At 32.8% G+C, this 27,615-nt stretch overlaps 2 protein-coding genes across 3 annotated transcripts; both read right to left on the bottom strand.

The window, feature by feature from the left end:
- Window positions 1-1,793: 1,793 nt before the first annotated feature.
- On the bottom strand, window positions 1,794-18,932 carry LOC125867553 (vesicle-fusing ATPase). 2 transcript variants are annotated; one of them, XM_049548101.1, is made up of 21 exons: window positions 10,135-10,392; window positions 9,805-9,901; window positions 9,632-9,713; window positions 8,871-8,921; window positions 7,886-8,053; window positions 7,614-7,768; window positions 7,375-7,483; window positions 7,090-7,189; window positions 6,959-7,014; window positions 6,774-6,839; window positions 6,577-6,659; window positions 6,310-6,443; window positions 5,659-5,869; window positions 4,974-5,105; window positions 4,845-4,905; window positions 4,681-4,740; window positions 4,511-4,569; window positions 4,286-4,373; window positions 3,112-3,234; window positions 2,384-2,449; window positions 1,794-2,192 (listed from the first exon to the last, which is right to left on the bottom strand). In XM_049548101.1, exons 1-21 carry the CDS (start codon window positions 10,319-10,321, stop codon window positions 2,049-2,051), a joined length of 2,232 nt encoding a protein of 743 aa, XP_049404058.1. In that variant the 5' UTR covers window positions 10,322-10,392; the 3' UTR covers window positions 1,794-2,048. The 2 variants fall into 2 exon arrangements, with proteins under 2 accessions (XP_049404058.1, XP_049404065.1); XM_049548108.1 differs by lacking the exons at window positions 7,614-7,768; window positions 7,886-8,053; window positions 8,871-8,921; ... (1 more) ...; window positions 9,805-9,901; window positions 10,135-10,392 and adding exons at window positions 18,509-18,636; window positions 18,753-18,932.
- A 1,834-nt stretch (window positions 18,933-20,766) lies between these two features.
- LOC125861161 (beta-xylosidase/alpha-L-arabinofuranosidase 2-like) lies at window positions 20,767-24,882 on the bottom strand. The gene is made up of 7 exons (XM_049541139.1): window positions 24,340-24,882; window positions 23,099-23,386; window positions 22,833-23,002; window positions 22,655-22,752; window positions 22,181-22,531; window positions 21,648-22,055; window positions 20,767-21,533 (listed from the first exon to the last, which is right to left on the bottom strand). The coding sequence occupies exons 1-7, from the start codon at window positions 24,784-24,786 to the stop codon at window positions 20,959-20,961; spliced, it is 2,337 nt and encodes a 778-aa protein (XP_049397096.1). The 5' UTR covers window positions 24,787-24,882; the 3' UTR covers window positions 20,767-20,958.
- Between the last annotated feature and the right edge of the window lie 2,733 nt (window positions 24,883-27,615).

Below are 27,615 nucleotides of genomic sequence, written 5' to 3'. Positions count from 1 at the left end.
ATCCTCTTTTGTGAAACAAAAACAATGTTTAATTTTAACTGTGGATGATGGGATCTAAGTGACATAATCTTTTTCATGATATTAAATTAGTATTTCAAAGTGTCATTAATTAACTATGGTTTTCATCATCACAAGGTGGTATAATTATAAACGCCAAAATTTATTTCTTGCAGGTCCCTTTAATGACTTTGATTTCTCCGTGAATTAGTATAAAACAAATTAGGTGGCCTTTCCTATATGATGGAAAAAAACATGAGATGACCTAATAAATTATTTTGACAGAGATAACTTTCGTTATACTCAAATTCAATGATCAGATGACTGTCGTTACTATAGTATAAAAAAGAAAAAGAAAAGAATAAAAGGATGGCATTAGATGAAATTACCTTATACCTAATTAAACTGCATATATAAAGTGAAATTACAGCCATTAATTAATCTGATATTTAGCATAACATGAAAACCAATATACCTAAATATTTGTATATATAAATTCCATATAAGTTGTTGATCATTTCTTCAATAGGTGGAATCCAACTGGCTGATTGTCAGCCATTGAATATATTGCAATTATTTATAAAAGTTTCACTATCTGTTAAAATCAAAATTAGTTTATTAATAGTTCTAATTAATTACTCTATTAGTTTGCAATTTGTAATTTATAGGGACCACCTTATAACCTAACAAAGGGTGTGACATCAGGTGAACTAGGAATCTAATAGTCATATTATTAGGTCTGAAATTAAATTAAATAATAAATACTTTATAATATAAATTTATATATATACCACCAAAAGAGTAATGGTGGAAGACAGAATAGACCTTGCAGATAACAAAGTTATTTAAACCTTTAAAGTGGAGTATTGTGAATGTACATATTGTTTGTGACAAAAGGTATATATAGTAATATTTATTTTCTATCAGTTAGCCTGCGTACAAGTTATAACCTTAGTAGAATATATTTAGAGTCAAGTATTTATCGACTTGATAAACTGAATCTGAATCAAAATAGTAATCATTTTTTTTTTTTTTAAAAAAAACATCTTTCAACTTTCTTTCTAAATAGACATAACACATTAATTAAATACAGGACTTTGAAATTAATTAAAGCTACCATTATTACATTTTTACTTATTTGTAAGATGTGAACTCTTACAAATATTTACTACTTTAAAATTAATTGATATTTTGTTTATTAATTATTTTCTCATTTGAACTATATTATTGTTCTGTCAACCCTCAATCAACTTTCGCGCGTGTTTGCTTGGCCTTACTAACAAATCAATCACTAAATGTAGTAATTTATACAAAAAGGATTTTCTTTTTGTTTATCAAAGTTGATGAATAAAGCAAGGGAATTGAATAATAGATTTGCTTGGGCAGGAAATGTAAGATATTTTTCTTGTAAATTATATTTCTTGATGTAGATCGATTAGAGGCCGACTTACATTTAGCATACATGTGATGTAGCTTTAGTTTTTTGTACATTTTTGTTTGTCCCTCAGTCCCCTCTCCTACCTTTTTCTATCTATTATTATTGAGTTGTCGATGGCCTAGCTATCACCTCAATTTAACCAACTGTTTCGTGTTAGTGTCTTCTGCTACCAATTTGATTTCTTATCATAAATCTGGGTCCACCTTGATCCTCACCCTAGAGTTATTATAAAGACTCAGGTGGTGCATTTGTATGATAGAGCCGAATATTAGTGATGTTGTCATAATAAGTGTGTGTAAATCAACTTGCATTAAAAAGGATGGAATTAGCCCTGGGAATAAACATAAACAGCACTATTTTTACCAGGAAAATATTCGTATTAGGTGCAATGTTCAACTCAACAGAGATTACAATACACTGGCACACCAAAAGGAAAAGAAAAAGAGAGTAGCAAAAATTAGAAAGCGAATGTAAGTTTTGAATGAGCTCTAACAAATACTTCCGTAAATCACCAATAAATACCTCTGAATAACTCGTGAATAGAAGAACCCCATCAACGGGTGTGTAAGATGTAAAGGACTCACAGGAAAACCACGGTTCCTACTTAAATTACTCAATATCGAACAATATCTTGAAGGCAATCATAGAAATGTGCGATATTGATCTTTTCTTTCCCAGAATAGATGGCTTCTGCTGTCCCACCATGTTCACCCTGAGCAGCCATTTCAACAACCATGTATAGTTTCTTGATGGGCATCTATCATAAGACAACACAAATCAAGAGTTAGTTATCAATACTCTGTAATGTGCCTGAAATTTTAATTTCTCAAGCAGCGCCCAAATATATCAGGAGGCGATGAGACAAATATGAACAGCTGGTATAAAGAAAACACATGCATAGCAGCATGCTGGTCAAAAAGCCAGGGAGCAGAGTGCCTTGAAACTTACATCATTTAAGGCCTCAGCAGCAGAATCAACGTCATCGCTTGCAAAGACATCAAGTTGTTGCAACACCTGCAAAGAACATCAAAACATCAATACTAGGGTAGTATAGTAAAGGGATGACATTAGGTCACACATCTCCAGTAATTGCACCAATGAATTAGAGTTGAGAAAGTATCTAGTATAATGAGAGAGACTGGTGCAAAATTTTCTCAAATCACTAGCTCATTTGCTCCATTCTTCCTTTTTTAATCAGTCAAAAAAGTAAAATGGATCCTCAAAAGCCCAAAAGATATGATATGTTGACAATCAATGACAAAGCCACCGTTTTGCACAACGCAGAGTTCACAAGATAGTGTTTGCTAATCCTCTTGTTACAATTATCTTTGTCCAGTAAAATGTGAAATCTCTGCGCAAAGGAGTTCATCAGCCATCAACACTGCACTACTTTATCTGGGAATACCTAATTCAGATGTCCTAGTTAAGCTTTATTGCACTTATCTGGCTCTACAAAAGTACAGAATTTCTTCCTTTCTCTTTCAAGAAATACTCTGGTCATATGACATCCAATATAAGAATTTATTTGGAATTTCTCGTTTGACTTGACATACGACAGCGTACTTTTTTCTTGTCAACATGAATGTATCTTTCTTCATCTTGGAGCTACAGAGTTATTCAACTGGAGAAGGAACTTGCATGAAAAATAAAATGTGGCAGTTTGGATGCCCTCTTACCTTCTTGGCATCTTCTGTCTTTAGTGTTGGAACATGGTATGTGACTGAGAAGGCATCACAAAGGCCAACTGAGTCCAAGAAACCGGATTCACTAGTAGTTCCAATCACAAGAATCTTTTTACCCTGCAACGTGAAACCAGTCGTAAGAATCATCAGCAAAAAGCAGTTGCATATCCAACCACAATGTAATGAAATCCACATCACAGCAAAGCAAAAAGTCATCCCTGCGTCTTGGCTTTTCTAGCTTTTTTCTCCACAGCTTAATATTAATATGTGCTAATTTTTTTTATAAATGTGGTGTTAGGACCAGCTTTCGCACACCTTGATTAATTCCACGGGATACCTCCCACCAGCAACAAGTACCATGTAACTCTCTCCACCCTTGGTTAGGACAGCTGAGAGGAAATCACCTAGTGTTTTTTTGTCTCTCCTGGGGTTTGAACCTGAACCTCATGATTCTTAACCACTTTATTGACCACTAGGCTATCTGTACTTTTCCTTCTAGTGGGGCAAAAGAACTAGAGAATTTCAGTCCCCCCCTACTCAAAAAAAAAACATTACAGGTCATGTAAGATTTAGCACAGGACCCTCTTTAACATTAATTTGGTTTTCAGCTGCCAGGCAAGTAGTCTGCATGAATTAGTCATATATAAAGAGTTCTTGTTTACTAGTACAAAAGCTCATCCCTATTTTCGTTTTGCTGGGAAGACAAATTGCTAATGTTCAGCTTTGTGGAATGAAAGCAAATCTTCTGAAGACAGATCATCCAATAAAAATGCATGCTTTAACTACTTTTTTACATACTTCCATAGTTCCATTTGATAAAGGTTTACCCAACCTCCTCAAACAAAAGATTAACATAGCTAAGAGGGGCACACACATGTACAGTAGTCACAATCTCATTATTCCAAAGGAAACATACAAGAACATAATGCCTGAAGGGGAGATAAAGAATCACATTTCTTTCAAGAGTTGCCACAGAAGCAAGTCCCAGGAAAACTTTTACACATTTCTTTCTTTCCTTTGCTTTAATACTCTTAAGTTATCTTATACATGTACATGAGCCACCTCCTAAACCCCACACACAGGGGAAGTGGGAAAAGAAGCAAACAGGCAATTATGAGTACCAAATGAGTAACATGAAATACAATACTGAGCAATTATGAAGAAATACCTTAGGAGGAAGCCGTTTAAGGAGCACCATCAGCGTTTGAGAAATCAAATTTGAAAATCGAGGGCCAATTGGAACATATTCCAGAAGTCTGCAGGGGTTACATGATAAACAAATAATAATGCATTTAAACGCTATTTATTGTAACATGTTCCACAAGTCTGCACAGGTACATGCATAAAAAATCACATATTAATGTGTTTGAAGGTTATTTATTAGGAAAATTACCTTTCAATCCCATCAAGGACAACTATACTAAGTGGTGACTTGTATGCATCCTCAAATACCTACCACATATTATCACACGACAAAGTCAGTAATTAAAATGCAAAAAATAATTACATGGGTGTATTCTGACTGATCATATTAAGGTAATACACAAGTTTAACGTCTGTAACCTTGACTATCTGAGAACATTTGCTGCTTTCACTGAGCCCAATCATAGTTTCAGCAGAAATCTAACAAATCACAGGGGAAAGAGGCAATGAGAGATGGGTTTCATAGTGCATTTATGATTGATCTCCAGAAACTGTCCAAGTTCCCAAAAGTTTAATAAACTTACTATCTTGACATAGGGAAAATCACTTTCAATTCCCACTGTTGCTGCCATTGCAGTCTTGCCACTGTCCATGGAAAGAAAACACTCAAGATAAATGACCACATTAAAAACAAGAATAACACAAGCTTCTACCTTCCACTTGGGCCTTCCAGAAGACATGTAATAAGGGGGCTCCCCCTGCTGATTTTAACTTGTTCTGCCAGTAGCATAGTTCTTCTGTAAATGTGTTGATGTCGTTCACCACAATCCACAATGCCATTAAGTCTGAAAATTGTTGGGTCATAAATTTAAGCAAAATTCTACAACCCTTAAATTAAGCTCCAGTACTGAAGATTTTATTCAATATCCAGCTATCATTTCCGTGCTCATATCCATCTAATCTACGACAGACAAGTTTCTTCACTTCAGCTGCCAATAGCACATGTGCTTCTCCCAACTATTGAACTTTAGGTCTCTCCTGCCCTAAGATCTTTATACTGACCTCCAATTAATACACAGGAGACAAATGCATTTAATATCAACTTAGTATTTCCCTTCCTCAGGAAAAAAATTTACTAAAGTTTTTTCATGTGGCTGAAGGCAATAGTTCTTGAGTAGATCTAGCGATCTACTTTGAAACAAGGCTTGTCCCTCCAAAGTTAGAATATAAACTCGGTAATACTACAAGGCTTCTCTTCAAGCCCAACAATCCTACAAGCATTTGATGAGATTTCCACCTTGAAGAAAAAATAAGACTGTCCAATTTTGGAAATAGATTGTCCTTACAGTTGCAAGGAATAGTACCAATCAGTTGTACACAAAGAACAGGAAAACCAACCTGCACCGTTCAAGATCATCAGTGGAAGCACCAAATGCAGGTCTTACTTCATTAATAGCATGCAAAAAGTCATCCATAGTGACTTTTATACTCTCCTCATCCACTGGTTTGGTAAGATCATCCATGCTTAGTTGCCTGTTCAATGCATAGGATACTGCACTTTTGACTACACCTTCAAGCTCAGCACCACTATAATTTTTTGTCCGTGCAGCTGCATGCAATTTGAAAAGGAGCGGGGGTCAGAAGTGGCAGGGAACACCTTCAGTTCAACATTATATCTTTAGATTTGTTGAAGTGTGTGACCATCTTATTTAATAGATTGTTCCAGAGAACACATTATTAATTTCTTATATTATGTCTCAACATGCCCCCTCATATGTGGGTCTAATTCATTTTCATGACCAAACACGTGGAAATATCTTTTGCATTTTTTGCAAGACCTCTTTGCATGCTCCGTTACCATGTTGAAGTGTTTGACCATCTAATCTAAAAGTATAAGTGGTTAGAGAGACAACACTTTTAGTTAGTTATATTATCTCTGACTTGATAAACAATTAAGGAAGTAACATGAATTTATTACAATCATCATGTATTTCAAAAGAACCATATGATAAACACCAGCATGTTATGCTAGTTGTGGCGACTACATACCAAGTTCTTGCAAGTTCACATCAGGAGAAAGAAAGGAATTCTCTTTCATCTTATTTGTATGAATCTGGAGAATTTGTAGTCGACCATTTTCATCAGGAAGGCTTATCTCCACTTGGACTTCTAGTCGTCCTGGCCTATATCAATGGTCGTATTTTCATAATGCACCATAAAATATCACTTAATTACCAAGGAAATACTAGAACAAAATAGATTTATATCAACTTCAACAATAAGTACGACAAAAATTATAACAGATCCTGCCGTTACCTCATAAGTGCTTCGTCAAGCAGGTCTTTCCTATTTGTCATTCCAATGAGCAAAACATTATTCAGAGATTCCACCCCATCTATCTAAACAGCAAGAAACAATCAACCAGCTTGAATCAATAACAGGAAAAAGCATTCTACAGTGGTCATATAGCCAATCTAATCTCTGTGAACATGATTAGAAATTGTTACACATACCTTGGTTAGGAGCTGGTTAACAATGCTATCATGCACACCAGTTCCATCTCTAGTTGATCCTCTAGACTGCATAACAAAAGCATCATGTTGAGAAACTAAATCTACAGAATCAACCACATGGGATATAGTAAGAACATGAGTATAATTTCAAAAAATCAGATATTCATGATTTCATGAGGTCCCACCTTACAGATTGCATCAATCTCATCAAAAATGATAACATGCAGTTCACTTTGGTCACCTGGAAAGACAAAAATGGGGATTAAAGGACCAAGTTTAGAACTCAAAATATTCCTTGCCATGATAGCTCTCTTACCTTTGGTTTTTTGGTCTTGCTCAGCATCAGCAAACAAATCCCTCACATTTTTTTCGGTTTCACCGACAAACTTGCTTAACACTTCAGGTCCATTGACAATCTATATTTTATATTCACCAACAGGAAAAACAAGAATCCGATAGACAATCAAGGTTGCATTAGGAAAAAAAAAACAAATTCACATGCTTACAAGAAAATAAAAGAAAAATGACATGTACATTGTAACTTCCAAAACAACAACAATAACATCAAAAGAAAAAATTTCTAGAAGTTTGATGGACCTACCTTAGGGTCCTTGCCATTTAGCATTTTGCCAATCTGCCGAGCCATTAGAGTCTTCCCTGTACCAGGAGGTCCATGGAGAAGCATTCCCTTAACATGCTTGATACCAAGCCTGAAAGCAGTTTCATCCCAAAGCCAAGGCCAAGTGAGTAAGTAATTTTACTACACTATTTCTTCAAGAAAAGACATAAGTTCTCATGAAAACAGAAGGAATTTTGTTATTCAGCAAGAACTCTCCATACTTGCTCGTCACATGGGGAGGGAAAACCCTGGAAGCAAAAGCTCTTCGAAAAATATCAGAAAACTCTGCACCCAGACCACCTATACCCAATGATTCAAGATTGAATTCTTTCTGCCTAAAGATGCTGCTGCTAGCAGCTTCACGCTGGTTGACAATCTGTATTGAAGTCAGTAGCAGCAAGAATCAAATCAAAAGGAACTCCAATAAATAAAAGGGAAGCCATTTTCTTTGACAACATTTGCCACTATTATATTACTTAAAGACAGAAGTAACCTTTATTCCACTGGAGTTTGCGGCTTCAAATATAATGTATGTGTCAGCTGAAACCATCCCTCTTTCAACATTAGATTTTTCTTGCCCCTCCACGGTAGCTTGATTCACAGTGACTATATAGCCATTGCCATGATACTCTAATGTCACCTTTTGCCCAGTTGTCATAATCTGCATAGGTAAAATTAATAATCCATACATAAGTTACTTTCATCAGAACTAGACTCGTAACATCTACTGCAGCTTAACTTGTAAACCGGGGAGTTAAAAAGTTAGAACAGCAACTTTATGTCATCTTCTAATATAGTGCTCCCTCAGTCCCAATTTATGTGATGGTGTGACTGAGCACGGAGTTTAAGAAAGAAAGAAAGACTTCCTTTCTTAAACCTGAGAGCATTTTTCCTAAGGAGCATGGCTTACTTAAGTGTCTGTTTTTAATGTGTCTACCAGTGCCAAAATGCATTTGGGACAAACATATAATTGAACAGCTACAAGGAGAACCCCATGCCATATTGTTATTACATATTGATTCCAACTGACACCCCAAGGAATTTCCATATGTATCTTGATTAATAAAGCAGATAATCGACATGTAAATTGTAAAATGAATACATACAGCCAAGCTACTCATTTATGTGTCAGTCATTATCCTCAGTAGTCTCTATGACATGATCTCATTGACAAAAGTAGTCAGCACAAGGAAGGGAGCATATGCTTAGTATGTTGAATTGATTATGAAAAAAATAAAACAAATAGACTATGTTTAGTTTTCATTGTTTGACTTCAAGGATCATGTCCGCTATTCAGCCTTATCTTCCAAAATTCTAAAGAAAGTATTCTGACATGAAAATCATTCTTGAAAGTACAGATTTGAAGAACAACACCGTATGTGCAGCCCAATAAGCTTTGTCAGGAAAATGATAATTAGAGAAGAACTACTAAGAGCAGATATTTTTAAGAGGAGGCAGCAGGGGGATAGAGCCTTCACCTGATTGGCAAATCTCTTGCGAACTTGATTAGCTAAAGAAACTGCATCCACCTACAAAAAGACATATCTGGTAAACTTACACTGTTTACATCAGCAGAAGTGTTTGAACCAGAGTACTCTTGATGCCTAAGCCTAAAACAAAACCAGCTAAACTAGAAGATGGATATAACCAAAATGCATCACAACAAAAATTGTAAACGACCTTGCATGCTTTACACCAGACTCGACTTGCTACACGCTGAAAGATATGGTACAATCAAAACTTCACCAGAACTGTTCTTTAAGGCTCTCTAAAAGCACGCTTAATCCCTGTATCTTGGTGAGCCCAGGTTGAGCGCTTCACCTTGCTTAATTAGCGTGTTAGTGTGGATTGTAGAGTCAAGGTGTTAAGGCATGTGCACCTTCACCAACGAGTTCTGCCTTAAAGGACACAACAACATATGTGGGACACAACACCATATATATAGTTATATTATAGTTTTACCACTCTTTTGTCCAAATAATTATTATCTGTTTTATAGTTACATTTTCTTGCATTACATTCATATTTTTTACTTTTTCAGTTGGCAATTTTTTTCCATAAAGCCCATGCTTAAATCGCGCTTTGCACTTGATACTCCAACAGCCTTTGGAGATTTTTTGCTTTCTTTCACTTTTAACTAACAAGAAGAATCTAACTCTTTCAAAGCCATTGCATAGAACACTAGACATTGTTGGATATAAAAAACTTGCCGAGACACAAAAACACAGGACAGTTTTACCTGCTCCTCTTTGGTCCCTTTTTTCACAAACTCCAAGTCAAGGGTAAGTAAAGCAAGGTTGAAGTCCTCAGGTGGAACAAATCTGCAATGTGAACAGTGAAAGCACTAAGTAAGTGATTTCATGGAAAAATTAGGCGACGGTACGCAACAATATCTGAACAGTTCTGCCGAACCTGCTAACAGATATAGCGTCTCCAGTGGAAACTTTGGCATAGCGTCTTTGAATCGCATTAAGACCAAGTTGACCATTAGGAATGGCGTCGTGGGCAGTGTTTCACAGTTAAGGCAGTACTATAGTGCATTATCTTTGATCATTAAAATGGCGCAGTATGAATATAATAGAAAAGCACAAACGATAGATCACAAACTACATACGCTTATCGGAATTCGCTCATCAGCATTCAATGGAGAAATCTCTCCAATAATAAAAACAGAAACGAAATAAATTTTCAATCTAAAAATTAGTAATAAGAACAGTAATGATTGAAATTTGAAAGGATATGCAAGAGTGAGAACAAAAGCATCAGCGATGAGTGCATAAGCGAACTTAGATCCCGGAACAAGAAAATTTCTGAGATCTGTAGGAGAACAATATCCACAATTGGTGTAAGCAAGATCTTTCGCCGGCGTATTAGTTACGTTCATCGTCGTCGATGCAACTCCGCCGTAAGAACCATACCTCCCTGCCATTCTTGTTCAAGATTCTTGAACAAGAAAAGATCAACGTATGAATTTAAATCAAATATTTTTTAGAAATCTCTAGTCATTTTCTTGGCTCTTAAGGAAAATGAACGCGGGTTCAGTTCCGGATCAGACCCGGGTATAGTAATTTTAGGCGAGAAGGTTCCCAACGGGTTTAATTATAGCTATTTTTGTGAAAAAATATTATTTTTCTTTTTTTTTTTGGTCTTATAAAATTTTATTCTATTTTATCCCATTTCTGTTTAGCCTAAACGGCTTATTTTGCACTATTTTTGTTAAAATAATTTTTCAGTATAGTAATTTTATTCTTTATGTTCCTAATTAGTTGTCCCTTTTTGAATTGAAACACTTATTAAGAAAATAATTATTGACATAGTGCGTTTATCATTTTATTCATATTAATTATGAAGTAGATGAATTAAAAACTTAAGATTTTTCAGAAATTCTACATTTTTCAAAATAATTAATTGAGGGTATAATATGTAAAAAAAAATTGTCGTTTATTGATTTGTCAAAATAGGCAAGTAATTAAGGATAGCTAAAAAAGGAAAAGTAGACAAGCAATTAGGGACAAAGAGGCTACGTGGCTAATTCATTTGAAAAATATTTTTTGATAAGCAAATAGTGTTTGACCAATTTTTCTAAAAAAATATTTAGACAATGGAATTACGAAAAAGAAAAATTGTGTATCAATGCATTTTTATTATTAAGATTATTTTATAAAGAGAAATTATTTTATATATCTATTATGTATTATTTTTATTTAATTAAAAATACATATTATAAATTTTCAATCGATATAGTACATAAATGCATTAAAGAAAAGATTAAATATTAATATAATATTAACATAATTATTTAAATATACTAAAAACATCAACCAAATAAATTTAAAAACCATTCCAAATCATTACACATGCTAATAAATTAATGAAGGATATATTAATAAATAAATAGTATAAATTGTAGGAATATTTGTGTTATGCGAAAAACAATTTTTTGCTTCCACTTCTATTTTTTATAAGAAACAAAGGGTTTTAATTTCTTCCTAACCGTAAAAAAGATTGTTTCTACTTTTATTTGAAATGACTTGTCTAACATCTTAATTTTTTAACAATAAGAAAATCTAAGAAATTGTGTTTTTTTGCGTTCTAGTGATTTGGCCAAACAGGCGCTTACAATTGTAGAAAAAATTAACCTAATCATCAATTTCAAATTTAATCTATTTTTATAGGTAGATTAGTCATACCAGTAATGAAGAGAATTGTCAATAGTACAAGATAAATATAATTAAAAAAACTCTAATATGGGTCGATCTCAATAAAGAACTCTTACATCTAATAGAAAAAATCAAAATGGAAACTAAATTTTTTTGGTGTAATTAATAGGGAAAAAAAGACTCTTAAAACATAAAAGGTTGGACAAAAAAGTACTACTAAATTTTAGGGACATAAGTAAATGTCTATACTATAATTTAAAAACAAAAATAATATTAAAAAGTTATTATAGAGGATCAATCATAATTCTAAGATCTTCATAAAAGGGTCAAAAAAGCTTTTAAACTATGTGAAAGGAGTGAGAATGTCTTCCGTTTATAGTTTGGCTCAAAAATGTTCTTACCGTCAATATTTTGGTTTAAAAATGCTCTTGCAGTCAATACTTTGATCCAAAAATGCCCCTATAGTTATAAAATGGGTCAAAAATGCTCTTTTCCGAATAAATATATTATTTTTTTCTTTTTAAACACATCTTCTTCCTAATTAAAATATTATTAAAGAACATTATTCTTGTTTTCTTTCTTCTAAAATCACTTTAACAAACAAAAATGTAGGGAATATTTTTTTCCTCTTAATCTCATTTTATTAATTAAAATAGAATAACTTCATGTATCTTTTCGACAGGTAATATATGTCATATATATAAGATCATAGTAAATCCTTCATTAATTTATATTTATATAACAATAAAAAATAGGGATAAGGGTCTGAAAAATACCCCAACTTTGGTCGGATTTGCTGTTGCGATACTAAACTTTCATAAGGACCTATTACCTCCCTAGACTATTTAATACCATATTTTTTACCCCATGAACTATTAAATAGTGTATTTTAAAGGTATATATGTACCCACGTGGACACATTACTATTTATAATTTTGCATTATTTTTTATGTCCACGTGGGCAAATATATTTTTTTAAAATACGGTATTAAATAGTCTAGGGAGGTAATAGGTCCTCATGAAAGTTTAGTATCGCAACAGCAAATCCGACCAAAGTTGAGGTATTTTTCAAACCCTTATCCCTAAAAAATAATGATAATAAAATAAGAAATATTTTCATTTTTTTATTTTTTTCTGAATTGAAGTAAGATAAACATTTGCTAATTTAAAATATATTATTAGAAAAATAATGTGTTAAAAAGAAAATAATAATATATTTATTTGGAAAGTGAGAATTTTGATCCATTAAATAACAATGAGGGCATTCTTGGACCAAAGTATTGACGGCAAGGACATTTTTGGACCATACTACAAACATATGACATTTTTGTTCCTTTCACATAGTTTAAGGGCAATTTTGAATCAAAGTATCGACAGTAATGACATTTTTTAGTCAAACTATAAACAAAAGACATTTTTGTTCTTTTTACATAGTTTAAGGGTATTTTTGACCTTTTTTCCCTATTTTTAGTTTAAATAGTTCTTGGATATGTATACACTACATGTGTATTAAAAAGTAATTTAACAGAGAGAAGGAATAATAACAAAATAAGAAGCTTCACCCAACTTAAATATTTTGTTGCTACATAAGTTGGACACCTTGACAAAATGAGATACTTTGTTACAATTACCTCAAAACATACTGATAATTTTTGAATTTTCATCTTTTGGTAGTTTCCTTTTCCCCTTTGAGAAAAAAATAAGTTAAAATAATTAAGGACCATGAAGATTTCTTTGAAGGAAAGGTTACTTGAATAAATATCTTGTAAGTGTTGAATTTCAGACTTGGAAGATAGATAAATTGAATAGACTTTTTTTGTTTAAATAATATTGATAATATTTTGACTATTCATTTATCTGCTACATGCTCTACGGATAAATTGATTTGACACTTTACAAAATCGAGTACTTATAAGGTAAAATCGGGTTATCATCTTACAGAAAATTTAAGCATGATGAGAGATGTTAGGGGTAATATTGCTCAATCTAGTAACCATGCTTTTCCAAAAGTCTTTTTGAATTTTTTATGGGCAATGAAAATAATTAATAAACATAAACATTTTCTTAGAAGGTGCTTGTTTAATACCTTACATGTAAATAATATTATTAAGAAACGACTAAATCATGTCAACAGTGATTGTAAAAGATGAGGTTTAGAAGATGAGACTCTGCAACACATATTTTTCAGTGTTAGGATTCTCAAATAATTTGAAAAATAAGTCATATTAGTTGGAATGATCTTGCCAACATTATTGATTTTTTTTGTGTGGTGGAATGATAAGATTAGTACGGCAAAAATATGTCCCAATTTTGCTTGTGTTTTGAATTTGATGGTAATGATTATGTGGCATATTTGGAAGTCTAGGAATGCTTGGGTTCTAATAACGAATTAACCGACCCTCCGGACATAGTGACAAGTTTTATTTGAATATCTTAATATATTGCTTGCAAATGCAAATTTTCAAGAGAATTATAACTATCAATTAAGAGTTTTCAAAGATGGGATATGTTTTTTTGTTGATGCAGGGTTACAAGTTGAATCAAAGAATGCAAGCATTGCATTGATTTGGTTGTTATGGGTAGCAAGGGTGTTTAGCTTCATGACTATGTGTAATGACTCTAAAGGTCATTTTTGAAATTTTTAAAAAAAATTATCATTTTACCCCTTCTGATAGTTGCCCTGAGTCTTGTATGATCAGCTACGAAGTTGGTTTTGAAATTTGATTATAAAATTGTGATTTTTGAAAGTTTTAGAGTTTTGGAGAGGTAAATTTGTTAAAAGTGGTTGTTGATAACAATTGGAGTTACGAATCTCGTAATGAAATTCCATTAGTTTCTGGATATGACTTTTGGGTTAGTAGGACTATTGGATCAGGTCTTGAGGTATTTAAATGAGTTTCGAAAGAGTTTTTGTGTTTTGAAAGTTGAAAGCACAAGATAGTTGATCAAAGTCAACATTTGGAGATAGCAAGCTTGGAATGGAATTCCGACAGTTTCGTTAGCTCCAAAATGTGATTTTTGGTCTAGATGTACTGTTGGTTTGTGTCACAGGGTTTTTGGTTTGATTTTGAGCCATTAGACGGATGCATGGACAAATATGTCCCCTATGATTCACAAATTGAGTTACAGCGGATGTGTATCATCACGATAGACATGCATCACTCTCTATGACATTGCACTGCATTTCATTTGATTCTTATCACTTGTAATATTGAGAATTATTGTGGTGATTGGCAATATGTAGTGAGGTGTAAATTGTGATATTATATTGATGCTCTGTTATATTTAAGCGAGAATTGCTAGGTTGGGCTGATTGATTTTTGCAGGTTGTAGTTGTGGAGGTTCGAATGGTATGATTGGAGTTCGATATTGCTTACTTAGGGTTATTAAGTTTGCTTGTTGAGTACCGTTATTGTTTGGTACTTACTCTCTTGCTTCTACACTTGTGTAGGTTATAGGCCCAGATCATTGTGATTACTCCCTCTTCTTTTTAAGTCTCAGGCTTATTGTTGGGGGTTTGTGCGGTAACTACTTATCATCTCGGCGTATACGTCTTACTCTTTTATTATGTTCTTAATACTTAGAGGTTTGTACACGTCACAATCAAATTTTGGGAGCAATTTGAGTTATGTTAAGTTATCCACATTATTGATATATGTTAGTCTTTTATTCTATTTTACTTCCGCATGTATCTCTTAAGTTGAATAGGGTGAATTATCTTTGGTAGGATAAGACATGTGTCATCATGTCCATTTTTGGATCGTGACACCATGAATCCCCGATCCAATTTATTGGGAAATCTATGATTGTTGAAGCGTGTGCAATAAGAAAATCTGTGGAAAAAGTGATACAACATGGATGGAGGAAACTCTATCCTCTCTGATGCAAAAGGTGTTGTAGAAGTACTGAAGAAAAATGTGAAGACTACTTGGGACATAGATGTAGTTTGTGAAGATATTGGGAATATGTCAGCATCTCTAGAGCATATCGTGTTTGTACATATTCCTAGAAGGTTTAATGTTGTAGCACACAACGTATCTAAGTTCTCAATTTCCTTGGAAAAGACTATTCCCAACTTGTATTGTAAATGATGCTGAACTTTCCTTCGGACATGTTATGTCCATAATGAATTAATATATGGCAGTTTTTGGGTGAAAAAAGAGAAAAACAAAAAGGAAACAAAACTACACTCAAATGCTTGCAAACATCTAAGTTGAACTTAACAACCCCTTCACTTTGTGATGTCAAATGAATCTTCTGGAAATCCAACAAGTGCTTTTGAGGTGCATTGTGAACTGAGGGTGGTGAAGTGAACAACAAAACAGTGTGGCTTCCTCTCATTTTCCCAACATTTTGAACTCTCAAGTGGATATCAAATCCCAACTTGCTGCAGCCTTGCTCATTAACGGCGTCTTCTCTGTACCAGGAGGTCCATGGAGAAGCATTCCCTTAACATGCTTGATACCAAGCCTGAAAAGCAGTTTCATCCCAAAGCCAAGGCCATGTCAGTAAGTAATTTTACTACACTATTTCTTCAAGAAATAGACTTTAGTTCTAATGAAAACAGAAGGTGTCACACCCCTGTTTTTCCCCAAACAAAGTGTTTGAAAAATAGAGTTTCTCCAATTAAAGTGACATTTTGAAAATGGATTATTTTATTTCAGAGTCGCCACTTGGAATTGAGTTTTGGTGTTCCAAGTCACCTAATTTTTACCCCTAATCAAAAGGAAGTTGACTCTAATTTTTAATGGTCTGCGAACTAGAAATCTGGATAAGAAATTCTATTGACCAAGGGGAAGGTGTAAGGCACCCCTCGAGTCCCGTGGTTCTAGCACGGTCGCTTCATTAACTTATATCTTGGCCTGACTTAGCTTTTGGATATAGTACTTATTATCTATGCATTTACCTATATCTCACCCTCTTTGATTTATTGTAACTGTCTTATTTAGATTTTTTTAAAATTCGAGAAATTTTAATATTGTCGTTTTAGTGGGAGTAGATATTTGAATTATAATAGGAGGTAAACTTCTATGGAATTTAGGATTAATTTTAGAAAAAGAAAATGTTAAAGAGGTTAAGACCAATTTCTTGGAAATTTCTTTTATTTTTTATTCTATTTTTGCACGTTATTTTTTTGTAGTTTTTCTTCTTTTTTTTTTTAGAAAAAAACATTCTGTTTCTTTTCTTCTTACCGTTATATTTTTTAATTTTTATTTTTGTCTAACAAAAAATGTCTCTTCTTTTTCATTTAAATATTTTTTGTTAAGTTTTGTTTTCCCCTTTTTATTTTACCTTTTCTTTATTTTTTATTATTATTACTTTTTATCACTTTTCATCTTTTGTTTCTTTTGTTTTTGTTTTTTATAATAAATGTTTATTTATTTTATTTTTTATTCTTACTTTCTTTTTAACGATCTATTCCTCTTCTTTTTTTTTATTATCTTCATTTTTTTTATTCTGCACTATTTTCTTTTATTTTTTATTTTTTTTATTTTTTTTTCTCTGCCCACGTTATTCTTTTTTTATTTTGTATATTATTTTTTGATTATTTTTTCTTTAAACTAATTGAGAGAAAAATAATATACATAGTGATATAATAACATTCCTTCACCAAATGGTGATAGTGTTAAATTACTAATAAAAGAACTATCTCACGTTGATGAATTAATGACTCACTCAAATGAACTAATGTTCATCTCCTCCATTTTTAATATTTCGGATACGATAAAAATTATTCTAATAATTAATTGTCTCCATAAGTGTGGCAATATTATTTATTTATTAAAATCCAGAAACTCTAAATGATAACTAATACAAAATCTCTAACCAATTTACATGTAATTAAATTAAAGTCATAAACGAAGTTGTCAATTTGTACCATCAAATAAATGTACATAAACATGTTGGAATAAAATTAGGAGTAAACAACAACCATCTTTGGATCAAATTAGTTGATTAAATTAAAGTCAGGTGTAAAAATAATTCGATGAGCAAATTTAAACAATAGCAAATCATGCAATCAACGATATGATATGTGTCATAAAATAGTGGCATATAACAATACATGTAATTTTAAGGACTTCATAACATCATAATCGAATTCAGAACAATTATTTCATTGAACTATATAAGGAATTAGAATTACCTTTTCGTAAAACTTAATTCCAACAAAAGAAACCGCCACAATCTACTGATTTCCAAAGTTAATTATAATTAACTTTAAGGAGCCACGAACTTGAATCCACGAAAAAATCTTTCTGACTTAAAGTATATTGCTTCTTTTTTTTTGTGTGTGCCCTGTTATTCCATATAACTGATAATGCTTTATGATGGTGATGTATTGTGATATATATAGGAGACCTCTTTTTTTTTTAGATACGTGGGGGTGTGGGTCTTTTTTTTTTTAATTAATTAATTTAGTCGTGTATGTATAGGGGTCTGTTAGTTGCTGTAGTTTTTGTGGGAATATAGTAGTATAGGGCCGAGTATATGGGAGTGGTGGGGTATGGGAGGTTAGATTATTTAGGTTTTTTAATTTTTCTTTTTTATTTTTTAGTTTTAGTTTTACTTTACTCTTAAAAGAATTATAATGACATATCAACTAATTATTTAAAATTAATAAAAATCTAAGAAAAAGTCAACTAGCTATATATATAAAATCAATTAAATAATACTAGCTTATTTATAAAAATTTAATTTCAAAAATAATATAGATTTTTTGTAATCTTTTATTTCTTTTTAAACAATTGAAAATAAAACTTACCTAAAAAAAAAGATTCTATTTTTGTTGTTTTCAAATCTTTTAAAATAAACTTAATAAAATAAGAGAAAAGTCAAAATATTTAATTTATATTTATAAAAATATTTCAGCTCTAAAAATGGTGTAAAATTTTAAGTTCGGTCAAAAATACGTGTCTACAGAAGGAATTTTGTTTTTCAGCAATAAAATTTCATACTTGCTTGTCACATGGGGAGGGAAAACCCTGGAAGCAAAAGCTCTTCGAAAAATATCAGAAAACTCTGCACTTAGACCACCTATACCCAATGATTCAAAATTGAATTCTTTCTGCATAAAAATTGAAATCTGTATTGAAGTCAGTTAGAGCAAGAATCAATTCAAAAGGAACTCAATAAACATAGGGGAAGCCATTTTCTTTGACAACTTATGCCACTAGTATATTACTTAAAGACAGATGTAACCATTATTCCACTGGAGTTTGCGGCTTCAAATATAATGTATGTGTCAGCTGAGACCATCCCTCTTTCAACATTAGATTTTTCTTGCCCCTCAACAGTAGCTTGATTCACAATGACTATATAACCATTGCCATCATACTCAAATGTCACCTTTTGCCCAGTTGTCATAATCTGCATAGGTAAAATTATCCATACATCAGTTACTTTCATCAGAACTAGACTCGTAACATCTACTGCAGCTTAACTGGTAAACCGGGGAATTAAGGGTTAGAACAACCACTTTATATCAACTTCTAATATAGTGCTCCCTCCGTCTCCATTTATGTGATGGTTTGACTGAGCACGGAATTTAAGGAAGAAAGAAAGACTACCTTTCGTAAACCTGAGAGCATTTTTCCTAAGGGGCATGTCTGACTTAAGTGTCTGTTTTTAATGTGTCTACCAGTGCCAAAATGCATTTGCTAAAGGTTGACTCTAATACCACGTAAAAAAGATTATGAACACCCAATCCAAAATCTTAAGGCTTGGAGTAGTCCAAAACCTATAAACCCCTTCGAAAGCAATTTCTCACCCCATGTGGGACAAATATATAATTGAACAGCTACAAAGAGAACCTTTTTTTTTTTGGTGTGGCTGCTGGGATTCACAAAGAGAACCTCATTCCATATTGTTATTACATATTGATTCCAACTGACACCCCAAGGCATTTCCATATGTATCTTGATTAATAAAGCATATAATAGACACGTAAACTGTAAAATGAATAAGTACAGCCAAGCTACTCATTTATGTGTCAGTCATTTTCCTCAGTAGTCTCTACGGCATGATTTCATAGACAAAAGTAGTCAGCACAAGGAGGGGAGCATATTCATATAATGTAAAATTGATTATGAAAAAAATAAAACAAATAGACTATGTTTAGTTTTCATTGTTAGACTTCAAGTATCAGGTCGCTATTCAGTCTTATCTTCCAAAATTCTAAAGAAAGTATACTGACATGAAAATCATTCTTGAAAGTACAGATATGAAGAACCACACCGTATGTGCTGCCCAATAAGCTTTGTCAGGTAAAAGATAATAAGAGAAAAACTACTGAGAGCAGACATCTTTAAGAGGAAACAGGGGGATAGAGCCTTCATCTGATTGGCAAATCTCTTGCGAACTTGATTAGCCAAAGAAACTGCATCCACCTACAAAAGACATATCTGGTAAACTTACAATGTTTACATCAACAGAAGTGTTTGAACCAGAGTACTCTTGATGCCTAAGCCAAAAACAAAACCAGCTAAACTAGAAGATGGATATAACCAAAATGATGCATCACAACAAAAATTTAAAAGAGCTGCATGCTTTACACCAGACTTGCTACAAGCTGAAAGATATGGTACAACCAAAACTTCACCAGAACTGTTCTTTAAGGCTCTCTTAAAGCACGCTTAATCCCTGAAACTTGGTCTGCCCAGGTTGAGCGCTTCGCCTTGCTTAATTATCGTGTTAGTGTAGATTGTAGAAGGCAAGGTGTTGAGGCATGTGCACCTTCACCAACGAGTTCTGCCTTTGAGAATACAACAACATACCCAATGTGATCCCACAAGTGAGATACAACCCATATATATAGTTATATCATAGTTTTACCACTATTTTGCCCAAATAATTATTATCTGTTTTTATAGTTACATTTTCTTGCATTACATTTATATTTTTTATTTTCTCACTTGGCATTTTTTCCCCATAACGCCCACACTTCAATCACGCTTTGCACTTAACGGTTCAACTATATTGGACTTCTTTACACATATATATGGAGGTTGTATTTTGTCTACAAACTATACATATATATATAGTTAAAGGTAGGTACATCTTTTGAAATCTATTTTACAATATTTATCAGTAACATATTCAGTGTAATATCACTAAGTGTAGTCTGGAGATAGTAGAGTGTTAAACTTCCTTTAAATCATTTCTATTCAATATATAGGGATGTCAAGAAAAATAAAATAGCAGAGAGAAGGAATAATAACAAAATAAGAAGCTTCATACAACTTAAATATCATGTTTCTTCTACATATGTTGAACACCTTGACAAAATGAGATACTTTGTTACAATTGCCTCAACATATTGATAATTTGAGAATTTCCATGTGGTAGTTTCCCTTTTCCCTTTTGAGAAAAAAAGAAGTTAAAATAATTAAGGACTATGAGGATTTCTTTAAATCCTCAGAGTCAAGGAATGTTTCAAATCTCCTATATGTAGCACATGTAATCCTAAAGCAACCTTCCTGTTTCCAACTTCATCAACTACACTCAAATGCTTGCAAACATCTAAGTTGAACTTAACAACTCCTTCACTCTGTGGTGTCAAATGAATCTTTTGGAAATCCAACAAGTGCTTTTGAGGTGCATTGTGAACTGAGGGTGGTGAAGTGAACAACAAAACAGTGTGGCTTCCTCTCATTTTCCCAACATTTTGAACTTTCAAGTGGATATCAAATCCCAAGTTGTTGCAGCCTTGCTCATTAACAGCATCAATAGACTTGCACTTTGTCGATCGACAAGCATGTCCTTCCTCAAGAGGAATGGACATAAATTTTGGTGCTTTTACTAGGTGGTGTTTGTATTGGGTGTAGCTTAATCCATCACCAAAGTTAAATACAGTTGGACCTTTGTAGAACCTGTAACTTCTTCCTGGGAATCCTGTTTTTGGATCTGCCCTCATGTTCATGTTAGTCATGTCAACTTTGTCTACATATGACTGTGGATACCATGTCATTGGGAGCCTTCCACCTGCAAGATTCCAACGAAACTTATTAGGCATTTAGTCACATGTTCATTTGATGGGGCATTCGATGCATCGACCTCAAGCTATAATCAATGAACAAATGGAAAGAGGAAACTTACTTGGATTGTAATATCCAAAAACGACATCAGCCAAAGCAGCACCACCAGCTTCACCAGGGAAACCAACCCAAAGAATGCTTGTGACTTTTGGATTATCTACAGCAAATTTTACATCCATGCCACCTCCAGACATGATAACAAGGATTACAGGTCCCTTGGAAACACTAGCAACCTCTGTTACTAGAAGTGATTGTTGTCCAGGGAGAGTTATATTGAATCTGTCTTTGCTCTCTCTTTCAATAGTTTGATCTGATCCCATTACCAACACTACAGCATCAGCTGCAGCTGCTACTTTCTTGGCATTATCAACTTGTGCAGTGGCACAAGCTATATCACAGCCTTGTTGATAAACTGTTGAAACTGATGCACCGAGGCCATCCAAAGGAGTTGTATACTTGCATGGACTACCTGCAAATATTCAAGAAAATGAAAGAAAAGACTCTTAGAAACTGGTGTTTCAAAGTTAAATAGATACACTGCATGTGTAAAAAAATCTTTATACCGTCAGTGCATAGAACTTAGCATCCAATTACCTTCATAACTTCCAACCATGGTATAGGCAAGATTGGCATTAGGGCCAATGACTGCTAATGACTTGATGGATTTGGGGGATAGAGGTAATGATCCTGCTGTGTTTTTAAGCAAGACGATTCCTTGTCTTGCAGCTTCACGAGCTAGCTCTTGGTGATCTTCAGTACAAACATCCTTGGGACCAAGATTTCCATAAATTTGGTTTTTTGGATTACCATCAAAGAATCCAAGTCTCATTAGTGTAGCAAAATTGTTTGAGACTGCTCTATCGATAACTGATTCATTTACAAGTCCTTGGTTTACAGCACCCTGAGTGTATTTACCAAGCCAAGATCCACAATTCAAGTCCAACCCTATCACATTTAGCAAATTCTTTATTAGCTATGGTTGAGAAGTATGAGAAAATTACCATTGTCTTCGGGTAGAACTAATGTCATGGTTGATTAGTCCAACTAAAAGGGCTTAAAATGGTTAACCTGCATTTAGAGACAAAGCTGCAGTCTCCTCTGGTGTCTTGGTGTAGTGTTGTGCCCAGTACATCTCATTTAACGAATCACAATCCGTCACAATGTATCTGTATAAACCATACTTATTCTAAATTCATGAATTCTTTCGAAAGAACAAAATATGAAATATGAGAAGCACTAAATATACCCATTCAATTTCCATTGTCCTCTGATGACTCCTGCAAGAAGGTCATAATCACCACAAGTAGGCTTGCCATTCACTTGGTTGTATGAACACATCACACTGGCTACATTTCCATCAAGAACACAGCTCTTGAATGGGGGGTTAAATGTATCATCTAAATCTTGTTGTGTTACCTACTCACCACAACAAACAAAAAAACACGAAATGCTTACCATACTAAAAATTATACTGTAGGTATTTTAGAAAAAGGACATACAATCTGCCAGTACCTTAGCGTTGAAATTGTAACGTTGGATTCCCTTCCAATCATCGATATCATAAGCTGTATAATGCTTACAGCAAGAAGCAACCTTGAGCATATCTTTTTTACCATCATCGCGCTGTTGCAGACCTTTAACATATGCTACACCATACTTGCTAGAGAGCGTTGGATCTTCTCCAGCTGTTTCTTGGCCTCTTCCCCATCTGGGATCACGGTAAATATTCACATTTGGTGACCAATATGTCAATCCTGCTTGACCAACATTGTACATTGCTCTACCCTCCGTGGACACCACCTACAACCATCAACATTTTACGAGTTCAAGTTCTATGCACCGTTTGAGCAGAAATTAGTAATTTAATAAAAATGGTAACTAATACTCTCACAAGTTAAATTCCAATACATAACTTAAATGCATTGTTGTTTGATACAACTCTCAACTGCTTTCTTCAACATTAATCACATGATAGATCTAACAAGGATCAATCATTTTCCTTTTCATAAAAGACAGTATAATAATATACCCTATTATAACATATGGTTGGGTGGGCAATTTAGCATGTTAGATTAATAAATGGCTGGCTAGTTGGTGCATGCTTTTGTCAATTATGGTCATTCTCAAAAGATGTCAACATCTTAACCAAATATATTGCAAGCTGGAATCCTTCTAAAATATTTTCATATATCCTATTTTATGATATACACTTTAATTATTAAAGAAACTAGCTTTTGCTGATTTAAGAAACCATTATGTAAAAAAAATGTATTCATCCCACTTCCCAAAAGAAAAATCTTTAAAGGATCTAGCATTAACCCTTATCAATTCACACGGCAAATTTGTAGCAATCAATTTTAGCATCTACAACAACATATGAACACGTATTAATCATAATAAAATTGGACATAAGTCACTGTCTTCTTCAAAAAAAAAAAAAATCATTCAATGTTTAAAAAACAAATAAACAGAGTGGTCCTTACATAATGTCATAATGGCGACGTACGTATACAACTTGACCTTTAACTTCTCATCAATCTTTTTTTGTTATAACCATAGTATCCGGCCAGCACGGCAAAAAATTATACCGTTTAGCTAGATCAAAATTTAATTCAATGTATAATCTTTTTCATATTGGGACAACTCTTAGTAAAATTTCTGATTCTGTCACCGGTTTCATCAAGAAATGGCCAAAAAGACACAAAGATGAAAACTACCCATAAGTAATAGTATTAAGAAGAAAAAGATATTACCTTTCCAATGGTCTCAAATAGAGTTTCATTGAAAGAAGCAGAAGTGAGAATAGGCTGAGGGAAGCTAGTGGCATGAGGGACAATATTATTAAATTTAACTCCTGGACCAGTATATGAAATCCCATGTAATGCTTCAGACCACCACTCATATTTTGGGATTCCAAGCCTACTAACATTACCAGCAGTGTTTACCAACATAGTGATTTTTTCTTGTAATGTTAATCTTTTTACTAGATCATTTACTCTATCTGACACACCCAATGAGACATCACAAAATGGAAAGCTTTTTAGGCTAGGATTGGTTGCTGTGTCACAAGCAAAAACAGCAGATGTTTGAGCTGAAACTGGCTTGAATTGTAAGCAAAAATGAGACAAAATGAAGAAGAAACAGAGCAAAACAGAGTATTGGTGTTTCTTGATTTCATCCATTGCCCTGTTCTTCTTCATGTAAAGAAGAAGAAAAAAAAAGATGTGTGATATGAGTAGTGAGAGGCAGATCTTGGTTTTTTTATAGGGATAGCAAAGGCATGTTGTTTTGTAGCAACCCGTGATGGATAAACGTAAAAAATGTACTCCCCATCCATTTCAATTTAATTATTTTAAATTGATTAGATACGAAATTTAAGAGATTTTTGAATTATATGGTCATAAATTAAAGACTTAAGTAGTCCTTTTGATACAGATGAAATAATTTAGACACTTAAGTTCGGACCAAAATGAGTACTAGTATATAAATATTAATGGGGTCCAGTTTCCATGACTTGTGCCTTTAATTAAACCTTGTGTACAAATAAATAATAATGAGAGAGAAACTGTTATCTGTTTCTTTGCTGTCCAATAATTTTGCTGTAAAAATGGTAAGATGGGGTCAGTTAAAGATTTTATTTTTCGAATTTCTATAGGTACTTTTTGTTTGGAAGCTCGTTGGGGAATGTGAAAGACAGAGATAGCGTTGGATTTAAAGGTTTGCTTTGGGTAAAACATGAAAACAACAAATAAAAGAAATTGGTCTTACAGATTTGCAGGGTTTTTTTTAATTAAAAAATGATTCATGTGCATTATGAATCCGATTCAATTTCACAAAATATTTTAACGACACATATCGAACTGTCAAAGTATTGTATGCTTTAATTTGAGCCCTTTTTTGGATTACCTCAAAGCTTATGGATCTCATCGATTTCTTTTCTTAGTCTTGTGGTTTATTAACAATTTTAAATTCAATGTAGTTTTTCGATTCTACCGTTGATTAGTAGATAAGAAATTGGGGGGAGGGGGGATTGGTTAGGTAAAATTTGTCAAATTAAAGTTTCCAGCTAGATATTAGTGTGTTACAGAAATGATTTTTAAGATAATTCAATGAAGATAGATAAAAACAAAGAATTATGGGAAGACTATTTTGTCAATGGATGTTATCTTTTTCTGGTTTATGATTCAAAGCCTCTTTAATGTTTTTTTCTATGTATAGATTGTTTGTTTCATTAGGGTGGTTGGGTAAATCATGGGGTTGTTAGTGATAGATGCTGTATAATTTATATAATTTCCTTAGATTAAAAAGTGGTCCAACTCCAATCTCATCGGAAATTATTGATACTAATTAAGCTCAATCTCTCAAATAATTTATGGTTAAAAAATACGATAGGGATCTATATCAAACCTTCATCGCCATAGAAGATGAAAGGCTGGATGGATTTTACAAGAAAAAAAAGTGCTCCAACTCCAATCACATGGGGAAATTATCACTTCCTTTAGGGTTTTTTTTTTAATTGTTATATTTTATTTTACAAGATTCAATATGACTAATTTTTTAAACTAAATTGAATTTGGAATAATTTAATATTTAAATTAGATGTTCAAAAATTATAAATTGCAATCTTTCTTATAGTAATATAATGAAAACATACATTCTCAATGTTGAGTAAAGTTCATAATGTTTGACACTCAAAAAATGAAATGTGACAAGTAAAAGAAAATTGAGTGAATAATACTTAATTAAGCTTAATCTCTTAAATATTTTATGGAATTAGTCTCTTATGTTTGATGTGTTATTGGGATGAGCATCTTAATAGTTACTAATTGTTTATCTATATACTAATATTACCAATAATGACGATCGATAAGACAATAATATATAAAGGTAGTAGACATATATATAACAACAGAAGGCAATGATACGCCCAACAATATTTACCTTCTTACTTGACTAGCTTCTTCTTTTTCTTTATATAATTCAAACTCTTCTTAAATGTTTTCCTTTGTATAGGATAGACGATGTAGACCTTTTCTTAAAAAGGATAAAAAAAAAATCCGAGGAAAAAGCAAAAACAACGTAAGAGAGTGTACTACGCAGGGGTGGAGCTAGATGGGAGTTCGTAGATTTGGGCGAAGCCAGTAATTTTTTCGTAGACCCCATATTTGTACTAGAAAATTAAGTAGTAACTTGTGAACCCCTAACAAAACTAATTGACAACTCAATGGTAGGGAAGGGGAAGGAAATTTAGAACCCCCAAACTCTTAATACTGGCTCCACCTCTAGTACACATATCATCAAGAAAGTGTAATAAGGAGAGAGGAGTATTTCTCAAACTAATAAGAAATAGTTTTATGTATGAAACTTACATTCTCACTAAGTTGAGTATGAAATAAAAATAGCTTAAGTATGTTTTTGACACTTCAATCAACCCATATGTGTATGTGTGAATTAAATATTCCTTCAGTCCAATAATACTGGTCAACTATTGACTTTGCATTCTTTTTAAGAATTTATAGTAGAAGAGTAATTTTTACTATATCACCCTTTGAATATAATAAATATAATATCTTGAAAAATGTAATAGAGAAATGACTATAATTAAAGATAAAGGTAAATTAGGAACTACGTGTCAAATTATCCATTGATTTCATAAAATGGACAAATATTATTAGACATCCCAAAATAGCATAATTGACAAATATTATTGGACCGAGGGAACAATAATTCATCTGTTTATTCAATACATGATAAAAATGGAAAGAAATGTTCAATTGAATAATATTAAGTTGTTGACATCACTAAACTTTAGAAAAAAATCACGCATTTTTTAAATTTAAATTATGATATTTTTGGTGTGTTTGAAATTTACAAGAATGGTGGAGATAGAAAGTATTCCTTCTGTACCACATTTTTCGAATTTCAAAATTTAAATAAATTTATTTTTTACTTGTAATTTTTTCATATAATTTTTTAATTATTTTGATTTACTTTTGTGACTTATAGTACTTTTCACATAGTTTACAAAT

The sequence above is a fragment of the Solanum stenotomum genome, chromosome 1 (assembly GCF_019186545.1).
Source record: "Solanum stenotomum isolate F172 chromosome 1, ASM1918654v1, whole genome shotgun sequence".
Taxonomy (NCBI): Eukaryota; Viridiplantae; Streptophyta; class Magnoliopsida; order Solanales; family Solanaceae; genus Solanum; species Solanum stenotomum.
The sequence above is the reverse complement of the archived record's forward strand: the minus strand, read 5'-3'. Positions and strand labels throughout refer to the sequence as shown.